This window comes from Colias croceus, chromosome 7 (assembly GCF_905220415.1).
Source record: "Colias croceus chromosome 7, ilColCroc2.1".
Taxonomy (NCBI): domain Eukaryota; kingdom Metazoa; phylum Arthropoda; class Insecta; order Lepidoptera; family Pieridae; genus Colias; species Colias croceus.
The window spans coordinates 4834030-4847314 of NC_059543.1; the positions used below are offsets into that span (position 1 = coordinate 4834030).

Sequence of the window (13285 nt, forward strand, 5' to 3'; positions counted from 1 at the left end):
TGAGGGTAGATGTTTATTATTTTAAGTAAAAATAGACACCATTATCTACAGTTAATCTAATGATTGTGTTCCAAAGAGTATAATAATAATATATTGTTGTGTTCATTAGTTACAATTTTAAAAATCTTCGTGTTTTATAAATTTACTAGCTTACCGCCCGCGGCTTCGTCCGCTTTGTCTAAAACCTAATAAATTATGTACTAAAACCTTCCTCTTGAATCAGTCTATCTATTAAAAAAACCGCATCAAAATCTGTTGCGAAGTTTTAAAGATTTAAGCATACAAAGGGACATAGGGACACAGGGACACAGAAAGCGACTTTTTTCATACTATGTAGTGATATTTATAAAGCAATTGAATGCCATAAAACAAAAAATATCAAATGCAATCTTCGTGTTTTGTGAATTTTCACCATCATGCGTTCCCACAAAAGGTAAGTTGTTACTTACAGGTATTTATTGAAATGAAATGAAATGAAATGATTCTTTTATTATTTTGAGGTGCATTGGGAACAGAAGTTTTTGATAAAATTTTATTTGTAAGTAGTTTTTTTTATAGATTTACAGTTAACTTTTGATTTTTTTATTTACAGATTCAATGCTAATAAAATTATATCGCCTTTGGAAGACGATTTCTGCTGATATTTTTACTACACCACTTGAAAATTGATGATTTGATGATAAAGACAGTAGCAGCGAGGATTAAGTGGAAATTAGTAATCATCCGCTTCGTCAATTTTTGACTGAAGTTAATGTCCAACGTCCAATGGTTCAATCATTGGAAGTATCTCGGGAAATTTTGGAGGATATTTTTCAGGAAGGAGAGGAGGGGTAGCCAACCACATATCAAACTACTACGTTTTAGTACCGAAAAAATTTTTATTGCCAAATGAAACGTAAATTTTGCACTCACAACTTTACAAGTAATGTTTTTATTTTGACTTTGCGGTTATCTGATTATAATATTTATCGTTATGGCTATCGACGTACCGACCGTACTGGGATCAGAGTAGGTACATGATATACAGTTCATCATCCAGGATTGCTTAGAGCATTTTCACACTGAAAAAGATGTTTTCTTTGAATCGTAGTTGCTTCATTTATTTATTTTTAATCATTTTACATAATATGTTTTATATTTTATAAATATATCATTTTCATTATTTAAGTAGATAAAATAAATTATGTAACGGTTTTATAAGAAAACACATTATAGTTAGGCGACGGTGATTTCTTCCAGGCAAAAGATATTCATCAGCTCAATAAAATTGAACAGTATGTTAGTTATTCTTTAGATTCACAATTGTAATGAGCATTTCCGCATGCAAGTTGTATCGTAGTTTAGATATATCATAGTTTTTACATATTAAAGTTCCAACAAAACCCTCAAATTTTTTAGTAGAGTTGAGCAAGATAATTTGAAAAATGTGCCGTGTTAAGTATTATAGAAAAGGTTAGTTCGTTGGTAATTATTATTTCTTCTTCATTTACATGTTGTTAGTAAAAATAAACTTTAACTAACAGTCAAAGTAGTCAAAGTATAATATTGTAACATTCATTCATCATTTTTTGTATAGGCGATATTAACGTAGTATGTTCTTTTTGTAATGCTTTATAGTGTAGTAAGGCGAGTCGGCTTTCGTTTGAAGATACACCGGAACCTTTCACAAAATCACTTTTAGAGGAACATACTGTGCAATTAGCGTTTAGCTACTATTATGTATTCTGTGGTGCAATGTAAACTGTTATTAGACAATATTCGCTCTTATAGTAGTGCGTTTCAAATGATCCTTTGGTGCTCAATAATTATCAGAAGATCCGTTCATGCTTACTTTTAAGATACAAGGTCAAGTTTACCATTTGATAGGATCCCTTTTGCCTGAAGGCCAAGCTAAGTTTGTTTAAATATATTTTGTATTCGACTACAACGAATCGTGGAATACAAGAAATCAATATTTCTCAAATTTAAAACTGAACTCATTTCACAATTTTAGAACAGGTTAATTCGTATGTATGCAGTTTTAAATCGACATTAGAAGCTTTTCCTCAAGATGGTGATATCGGCACTCAGGAACTCCCTGGACGTGTTATAACGCCCAGGCCACAGTATTACAATTTTTCCTACAGTAGGGCGACGAATGTATTTTCGCATAGCAACGGAGGGGAACTCGCGGGGGGTCAAGTGACGCGGGCCACGTACCACAAACATGCTTAGTTTGTGGTATCGAGCGCGAAAGATAGTCATCGTGTTTTTAGTAAAGTTACTATGTAAACTAACGTAATTTAATACTTAGGTACATATTCTATAATGGTGTGCTCAAACTGTTAATCTACATTTAATTTAGATTATTATTTGATACTAAGTAATGTAGAATTTAAACCACATTCATGTTTTCTTCAGATTTTAAGATTTTCTTATCAGAGTGTTCAATTTTAATGTAGTTAAATTTTATAAGAGACAATAATTAAGAAAATTTTAAAATAAAGTGTCACGTATTTTTTTTAAACGACGAATGACGAAAAACGACCTAATCGCGGACGAAGTCGCGGGCAACAGCTAGTTTAATAATAAATATGCATATATGTACATACTTATTATTAACATGCAGCAAAATTTTTATTTACTGTAATATTATTAGCGAGTGTCAACCCTAGAGCTATAATATGTTCATGTCATGCTCCAGGCAAGTGCTCCAAACAGGTAACTAATTTACCTCTCATCCCTGTACTTTGGAATTAAAATACAAATTAAAACATTTCTGATGTTCTTTGTTAAAGCAGTAATTTATTTTATCAAGTTTGAATTTAATTTTATACAGAGAGTTTATTCATTCCTTTACTAATTCTTATGAAAATGTAAACTTAAAAAAATATTTTTAGAGAATTTCACTCTACTTATCTATCAAACCCACAAATTCAATGTATTCTATCGAAATGAATCAGTCCGAAATTTGATAGTTACACTATTTATTATTTAATGTAAAAAGTAACAATAACAAAAGAGTGCTATTACCTACATGAATCCCAGATAGAACTAACTACATGTGTGGATTGCCGAGTAAATACTTGTAAGTGCCTAAGCCTAGCTGCCTACTTCTTATTCACTAGTTGACCGGAATTCTGTACTATTTTTACACAGTCAACACATGGGAATGTAGGTTGCTTGACATTGTGTGTCTTCTAATTGATGGCCCGCCAATTTAATATTAAGACAATGGCGTGTGACGTCAGCACTGGTTGTAGCCAAAGATAAGCTCCGTTTCCAGAGCTATTTGACTCAATCGATTAATGCTTCACGAGAGGACCTTTTCTAAGAATATATTTACAAATATACTAACTAATTAACTATGTTTAATGTTCAATACTATGAAGTAGTTCATTGAAGTAGTTCATTCAAGCTTCATAGAATTCATTGATTAAACATGAATTCAGAAAATTTTATGACAGATTATGAAGTGTAAACCAACCAGATAAGAATACTTCTAAATCTAGCCCTTTACAGTGTTGAGAAATGTGTTCTATTGACCGATTACTGACCGCATAATTGTTTTATAAACGCTTATCGTACGTGCGACCGATTTATAACTTTGGAGATTAGACGACAATGTAAGTACAAGAACGTTGAACTCATGGTGGTATATTATATAGTAGTCCCTTTTTTTGTGTAAATCTTGATGGATGTATATTATTAGGTGTGTCTACATTTTTATAGATATCGACTTACCTATAAAAATGTGATTTTGTTATTATATCTAATATTTTGTGTGAATTGATAAGGTAATATGTATTATGTTATTATTAACATATTAATCAAATCACAATGTAGCTACCCAATTTTAATAAATAATATAACCTGTTGAAAACACCTTTCACATCATATTTCATTTTCTTAGTTAGTACATAATATTATACATATATTAAATTTACAAGTGAAGCTTGCTTGCGTTCTAAATTTTTCCGTAATTTTGTTTTAATAAGTGATATTATGCAAACCTTTTAGGGGATACCGAGGTATGTTGTTTAAAATAAATTACTCAGGTACCTACACCAAACACTAAATATATATAAGTACATACATAATATTGCGTGTAATCACAAGAATATAAGCAATTCTTATTCTTGATGGAACAAAGGATTCCGTGACTCTATATAATAGAATCGGTTAAATATGGGTGATTTTACCGTTTATCGGCGAATATAATACCAAGTTTTATCGATTGTCGGTTGAATGGTTTTCCATTTGAAGAATTTCATTGAAATGGCCTATATGCCTACTTATAAGAAACTCTACGAAGTAGTTTCTTATTTTTGTGGATTGGGAAGTTATTTTAAACATAAATTCAATATTATATTCTCTTAATATTTATGATGTAGAAATTCCGATCTAATAATATTACGTTGACCTTATATTATGTTCTACCAGATCACCGTATATGTTGAACCAGATCAGTTTATTATGTAATGTTGTATTCTTTAAATAATCTACTGTTTTTTTAATTTGTCTTATCAAAAGAAATATTCCAATACCATGTGCTTTTCGGACTTTAGAGGACTGAAGACAATTAAAGCTTCAAATTAAAAAAAAAATGGTTTTGACTCATAAGTTATTGCAATGAATAAATAATCATGTCAATAATCATCAAACAGAAGTAGGATGTCGAACGTTAATACATTTTCATCTTGCATCTATATGATGTGATGTAAGTCTATGTGTTAAACGAGTGAAATAATCACCTACATGGGCGGCATGTGTGAAATCTTCAAAGTACCGTTCTTGGATAACGGTTATTGTTTATCAGGTGTAAATCCATCAACACCTTGGTGATATTTATATAAGGTGATGTTAAGAAGTCATTTAAAAACGTCAATGTTAAATAGTGAGGAATCACTGAGAAATTATTTCCGATAACTTTTTTTTAATCAAACTCTGAACCTGAGATAGATAGGTACGTAGATAAAGATATAGCTTTGTTAAAGAAAACAATAATTAACATGGAACATCATATTATTAAAAAAGTTTGGAAAATCCAAAAGTGCACGCCTCATAATCTCATCCTTTACAATAAAATTGATTATTTATAAAGGTGTATATAATATAAGTATGTAGATACACTTGTTCTCATGTGCCAATGCTCTTGTACTGTCTCAAAACAGTTGGAAAAGTAAAGAAAGCGGTACCGTAATAATTGAGCTATTTTTCTTGTGGCCCCACCTAGATGTGAAACTGCGCAGGTTTAAGGGACTGACTACCAACTTATTTTTTTAAACCTTGGCTTATAGTATAAAGAATCGAGTTTATAATGGTGAATTTTGAGTACACTATAAATAATAAAAAAAAGGTCGATATTTTTTTTTGTTTATTTAATAACAATTAAACCACATCGAATCAGACCCTGAAAAATGAAAGGGTTCTATTCCTGAGCATACTCAAGCGTAAGAGAAAAAAAAAGACTCGATTAGTAAAGTATTTCGGTCGCTATCGTGTTAACAAGAAAATCCTCCGCACATACAGACACACGGACGTCCAAGACAGAACTTTTTTAAACTGTTTTTTAACTAGTTTAAATAACAAAAATGACATCAAAAATATCATGAATGTTAAAAATAGTGTTTTTTCTTAATATGTGTGTGTATGTATTATCTTACAAGTGCAATGTATGATACATAAAGACATTTTAAGTTTGAAAAATCAGATGTTTTGCGCGAAGTGACAGTAGTACCCACCTCAACGCTTCGCATAAGCGAAAATACAAAAATACATGCTTGTAATAAATATTACTTATTATATATTTTATATCAATCATTATCAAAACAATACAATTCATAGAGTTGTATAATTGTAGTACCCCGTAAATTTGATTGCACTTCCGAAATTATTTTGGGGCACTCTATTTTTTAAGAGGAAACTGAAGAGTTCCTTAGAAGCTCGCCATTGTAGAATGTTCTCGAAAACGTTATTTTTACCGCAAGGGAGCTTTTACGGCTCACGTGACGAATTGATTTCTTTTCATGCCATCACTTGAATGTTCATCTCACGATTCAAAATTGAAAATTTGAGCAGACTTAGATATTCTTAGATATTATTTGATATTCATTGTTATTTTCATTGCTACATGTTTTACTTCTTAACTGATTCATTATAGCATAAAATCTACCAATTAAATTTTAGTAGGTGTTTCAAAAGTACTAACTATGTGGAGCCATGTTTATCGATAAAATGCAATATGATTAAGCTAGTCCATAAATTTATGTTTATTTCTAATAGGTAGGTTAGTATTCCAAAAATGATAGAAAGTAGGCGTTTTTGCAATAGGTCCCTGTGGGTTGTACCAACTCGATCATGTTATAACTTTATGTAGGCTTTAAAGTCAGTACATAAGGTCGAAAATCAGAGTGTACTTGTGTATAATACGCAGTAAATTATTTAACTTGAGCCCAAGAATGCGGTGGCCAATGAATATTCCACCTACGTAATAAACCAACACAAATACAATACAAACACACGTAGGTATGTATTGCGCAACGGGAAAATATTCTCTTCAAAAAGAGTTTTGTTTTTTTGTCACAAAACTACTTACGAAACTACTTACGAAAATCATGGGGCATATTTTTAACATTCAATAGTATATATCGCGATTACCTTAAAGTGTAGGTAGGTACCTAAACATATTTAAAATGGGCCTACCTAATAGCCTACTAAAGGGATTTCAGATAAGTAACATACAAATACAATGCATGATACATGTCGTCGAAGTAAATTCAATACACGCCGCGCGACGCCCTTTGACGGCAAAATGGAACGAAGGATCCATAAAGGACAAATATGTTGCAGTTTGTTCCATTATTTGTTCCTGCGGTCGTACTGAATGGAAGAGCAAATATTGTGATTTATTTTATTGAGCCATACATGAAACCGACAGCAGTTTACATGAAAATGTGTGATAGCTACACATTTTGTATATATTTTGACCGTTTAGGAAAATTTATGGCTCGTGTTGCAGACTTATTGACCCTTTGTAGTCGTTTAAATATATCCTTTATTTCATTCAATCAATAAAGACCAATGAATCGAATTGTAAACAATTTTTGTTATCGTACAAATTGGTTTAACATCTTAATATTTAACCTTAGAAAAAATTCAGCGGGATATTATAGCAATCACCCAGAGCAAAATTGAATTGCATCGAAGTTTAAAGTGCATCGCAGCTTCAACAAGTTCCAATCGACAGTATTGCGAAATGTTCACGATTCCCAATACAAATGTATCCACTCATGAACTACACGCTTGTTTACATGTTCGATAAGGCATCGACCGTGGCCGGGTTTGGATTTGATCTTGATACACACGTGTTTGAAGCCTCAGCTATTTGTGTTATAACCGGTTTGTAATTCTGCTGTTTGTTTTGGTAACAAAAAGAGACTTCCTAGTTGCCTTGCAGAGATTATATAATATTATTCGATTTTTTACAGGTTTAGTGTCTTTATCTAGAATTTAAGCAATTCAGTACGATAATAAGAATGTTATTTGTTCTGTTTTGTTGTTTATTCTATTATGAATATATCGAGTTGAATTTTGAAAGCTTATTTATTATTATATGGCCAAGTTTGAGATTGAGCTTACACAAGATAATTTTAACATTAATTCTGCTCAATTCAATGTAAGCAAACCTCATTTTCATATTTTTTGTGAATAACACTTAACTGGAGTTATATGAACTATTTCATATGCTATTAACTATATATAGGTATTTGTTATTTCTGTATGTCATGTCTTACTTTTAGTACTGTCAACTTAAATATTAATTAGCCAAAGTCCTCATGTAATATGTATTATGTACCTAATTCTTATCCTACCTATTGGTGTAGTTAAGTATAATAATGAAGTACCTACTTACTAGAATTATTGTAGTATTTATTTTTTATTTCTCTTGTCGTGGTAGATAACGATAACAAAAACCTGTATTTCGTATCGATTATTATTTGAGTATCAGATTTTAATTTCCAATAATGGACGTGGTCATAAATATAATCATCATTATAAAGGCTTTCAAAGCGAATGGAATGAAATCCATTAGCTGTTAACTAAAACAATAATTCTACATTCACTGAGTGATTAGAATTCAACTAATGTAGGGGAGACTTTGGATAGCTGACATAGAAGATAGGGGTAGATAGCAGTGATATGTTGTTAGGAATAAGACTGGTTCGTATTTGGAAATTTGGGACCAAGAATGTATATAAAAAATACCAAAGTTAACAAGACAAATTGGCAGAGATAAAAATAGGATCGTGACAATGTGACTTCTAAAGATCTACGCCGTTTTCAAGGTTCTTTTCATATAGGTACAATATATATAACAAATTTTATAATCCAAGATGTGGTCTAAGATGGAGCGCGCACTAGAATTTACCTGTGCACTCTTGACTTGATAACATTCAAAGGAAATCGCCGAAATAATGAATTAAACAAATTGTTAGGTATATAGGCATGCATTTATTGATATTTCTACTTAATTCAACCGAATAGGTTAAGGTTAAGGTAGAAATTAAAATAAATTTTCAATCATTGTAAAGCTGAACTACATTGTAGAAAATATTTCGTTCCAACATCAACTTTGAGTGATCAACTAGCAGTAGTTCAATAGCGAATTCCCTGAAAGGTTTTCTGAGCTCTCTTTACCAACCAAAAACATATTTTTTATTCAGTACGTTATTTATTTACCTAAATACAACGTAATAAACTTGTGCCAACACTCCACGGTCTCCCCTATCCTACCTATATTATGAATGAAAAAGATGGCCAGGATGCGTGTTCGTTATTCTTTCACGCAAATCCCAATAAAGTCTTTCTTACACCATCAATATTAATTGATGTTAGATCGGAATTATTGACAAAAACTTTAATAATATTGATTTGGCAACAACACCACAATTTTAAGAGCATGCGACGTGGCAGCATGCATTATGCAATGCGAGGAGATTATAATATGCTCAACAAAGTAAAAAGATATCGAAAAATAGGTTTATAAATACAACTTTTTGAAGGGCTTTTTGCACGAACTTGAAACCCGATAACTAATCTCAATAATGGCCAGTCTAAAAAGTTTTCAATTTAATTGAGTTTTGAAATTGATTGATTGATTAGTGAAGTACATACCTATATCTGATACCTCGTAATAAATTTTCGGATAATTAATTAACGTTTTTCCAGGATTTGAAGTTATACAAATGGATTGAACTATTGCCAATTCAAAAATGTACCGCATAATTTGCATGCCAAAACGAGGAACTATTTGTGAGAAAGTAGGTACTGTATAATCATAATACATAGATAATAGGTAGGTATGTGCAGGCATTATGTTAATCAAGAAGAAAACATCGTTTACCAATCATAGCCTTGAGGCTTATTCAATAACTACAAGCAAGCAACTGCATTACCAGCAGAGGAAATAAACAACAGGCGCTTAATAATAATTATTATCTGTGGTACGGACAAAGAGAGATTACACAATACAATACGGCACCTACTCGGTACTGCTCAGTTATTACTGTTTTATTACACTGCCCAGTTAACAGTTACTGCTCCATTTGCCATTGAAAAGGCAGACAATAAACTGAGCGAAAACTTACCATTGCGATATTTTTTTCACTATTCACTATTAATATAAACTGTAGACTGTGGTGAAACCATAGGATACGCCATTTAAGCTTTCGTATTTACTTGTAGTTACCATGTGTATACGTTTAATTTTTAAAAACGAAGCCATAGGTATTTTATTTATTAAAATAACCTACTCTGAAACATTTAATGAGGTATGTACCTCACCGACACCAAAAACCTTAGACTTATTATTATGCGGTAAAAACATAAACATCCCTATGGATGTTGTTGTTATATATGTTTTAATCCCATTAAATGTTATCAAGTCAAGAGTGCACGGGTAAATTCCAGTGAAGCGCGCTCAATCTTAGACCACGTCTTGGATTCTACAATTTGTGCAGGTAATACCTATGTATTACAGGCAATTATTACACCAATCATGTGACTATTTATTGAATGAAATTTATAATAAATAAAATATAATCGGTCAAAAAAATTGGACCATTCTCCATTTCCACGAAGTGCCATGCCGACCCAACAAATACCTGCTCTAGGTAGAGCAAAAATGTTCGACGACAAACATGATCAATCCAATATTGAAACACTCTCTATATGAATTTGTCAAAGTAAAACATAATAAAATAGTGCATAAAATAAGAAAAGCTATGAAAATGCAATAGAAGTAATCGATAATATTTTATTGAATCGTATCAATCGTTATCTAGTTTCTTATCATAACCGCAACAACACGGAGCCGGCAGCGGCCGTTACCCGAGAAACGAAAGCTTTTAAGAGTAAACAAAGATATAAACTTTGAGATTGGGGTTTGGTAACAAACCTTCTATAGCAACAACGTGGTCGCGGATCTGTTGAGCGAGGAGCGGGTCCGGCAAAAGTTCAACAAGGTCGTAGAGAGCGTAAATAGACGGATGAACGCTCTCAAACCTTTGGATTTCCTGCCGTATCGACAGGGAGGTGTTCAAGCATGCCTGCGTGTGCTGCCGATTGCACATAGTGCTCCTGAAGCCCAGCATTTAGCTAGGATACTTAATTAGCACACCACAACACTACACCGGACGATGCATTCCCATTTCAATGCTGTGATATCGTACCCCAAACAGAGGTGAAAAATAACACGTTTTTTGTTATTAACAGTTCTTTTTAAACAAATAAAAACACAACAACACTTATCACAGTATTTATGTAATGTAAAATGTGCATGTGAATAATGTAAACATTCAATGATCAAGCGACACACTGATGACAAATGGATAGACCACCTCGCTGGCAGCCATTACCGAACTGTGGCATTTTGTGTGCGTCGGATGAATATCTGTCAAACATGACAGCTTTTAACTCGAGCGCCCTCTGTGACACATAAAACATTACACACTCATTTTGTAATAGTTTGGTATATTCCGACCAGATGGCACTTTTATCAATTATAATGTAACTCTATATCTTTGAATTTCCATCCTTTTTCTGAACACGAGTAATAAAAAATGAAAATTAGAAAAAAATATAGGATTGAAATTCAATTTCTTAAATTAATTATAGAAAAAAAAAATGAACAGATAGTTTACATGAACACATTACGTAAAATAACTCTACCTATTACACTATGCAGGAACTCTATACTTATAATACTTACTTCTCTACTGTGTAAATAATAAAAAGTAAATAATTATAATATAATTTTATTCAAACTCAAACTCAAACTCAAACATTTATTTATTCAATTAGACTTCTTTTAGAAGCACTTTTGAAACGTCATTACATATTTTAACATTTACCACCGATTCGGAAAGCAGTATCTACGGAGAAGAATCGGCAAGAAACTCCATAGTTGCTCTTTTTAATCATGTCAGTTTTACAATTTAATTTTACAAAATACATTATATGTGTTATATGTACATTATAATCATAATATGCCAAAGAACTGTCCTGTGGTTTTTACGCGACAACCCTCCATGGGTTTTTATCGTCCATATATTCCTTAATACTGTAATAGGCTCTCTGAATTAGTACATTTTTTATATAAGTTTTAAATTTAGAACTACTGAACTCTTTAATATTATGAGGAATTCTGTTGTAAAAGCGTATACCTTGACCCATAAATGAATTTTTAACTTTAGCTAGCCGGAAAAATGGAATTTCAATTTTATTTCTGTTTCTTGTGTCATAACAATGTCTATCTCCTACTTTTGTGTGTAAATAAGCGTTATTGTGTACATATAAAATATTATTAAATATATACTGCGACGGTACAGTAAGGATACCAGTATTCTTAAAGAGATCTCTTAGTGAGTCTCGAGCACGCAAATTATATATAGAGCGCATGGCTCTTTTCTGTAGTATAAATATAGTTTCTATATCTGCACCCCTGCCCCATAGTAGAATTCCATAGGACATAATGCTATGAAAGTAGCTAAAGTAAACCAATCTAGCCGTCTCTTCATCGGTGAGATGCCTTATTCTTCTCACTGCATATGCAGCTGAGCTGAGCTTAGCAGCGGTGGTGGTAATATGGGCCCCCCATTGTAGCTTCTCATCTAGTGTCAAACCAAGAAAAACAGTAGATTCCACAGGGTATAATACCTCCCCGTTTAAAATAATATTCCTTTTCACCTTTTTTTACATTTGGGAGGATAAATTCTACACAATTTGTTTTTTTTGCATTTAGTAGTAAATTATTAGCATTAAACCAATCGGATATGCGTGAAAGAGCAGAGTTTACTTCGTCAACATTTGTGTCATGTCTATCCACATTAAATATTAATGAGGTGTCATCTGCAAACAGTACTATTTCACACATATCCTGCAAAGAATAAGGTAGGTCATTAATATACACTAAGAACAAAAACGGTCCTAAGATAGATCCCTGCGGAACACCTATGTTAATCGGCGCACCGCAAGATTTCTCTCCATTAACGACAACGGTTTGTACCCTGTTCTGAAGATATGAAGCTAAATCTTTATTACCGACATAATCACACTAGAAATTTATCTTTGGATTCATTATTTTATAACCTCGCAATCTCGGAAATTAGTGCATATGTAATAATAATTATTAAAATATTATTCATTATATATTATTCATTTATTCATATTATTTTGTTAATGTATAAAGGTAGTTAGGAAAAACAACGATGAAGATTTTCCTATTTGCACAAAAAATATAATTATAAATCTGTTTAGGAAAATGGCGTGTCGGCATAAAACATTGTTTAAAAATAATTAATACTCAGATCACAATACACAAAGCCTGTGCACGTAACGCATATCCTTAAAGACGAAGCAATTGTAAATACAATATAGGTCGAGGTTTTTAGACGTAGATAGCGAAATTTACGTAACTTATGAATATAATCTTTTGTTATAAGTACCTGAATATTGCTTTACATAGAGATAAAGATATAGAGATGAGACTAGTTAGTTCTAGATGTCTAGATAGGTACTTAGATATATCTATAACTTTTTAAATACTTATTTAACGTTTACAAAATCATCCAATATTATTTTTATTACATACTAGCTGCCCCAGCAGACGTTGTTTTGCCCCATTGCCCCTATTTCGTGTTTTCTCTCTATACGAACCTTCTTTGTGCCACCTGTATTGCTAAAGTTGTGCCACACCCCGGACACTCCATACAAAATTATCGTTTTGACAGTCACACTGTAAAGA

At 32.0% G+C, this 13285-nt stretch overlaps 1 protein-coding gene across 2 annotated transcripts in view; it reads right to left on the reverse strand.

Annotated features, from left to right (window-relative positions):
• The window catches only part of LOC123693376 (centaurin-gamma-1A), a 120166-nt gene extending 109264 nt beyond the window's left edge, over positions 1–10902 (reverse strand). For both annotated transcript variants that reach the window (XM_045638448.1, XM_045638446.1), the window contains exon 1: positions 10439–10902. In XM_045638448.1, the coding sequence (XP_045494404.1) occupies positions 10439–10634 (196 nt within the window). In that variant the 5' untranslated portion in view covers positions 10635–10902. The remainder of the gene's footprint in view (positions 1–10438) is intronic.
• Positions 10903–13285: the final 2383 nt, after the last annotated feature.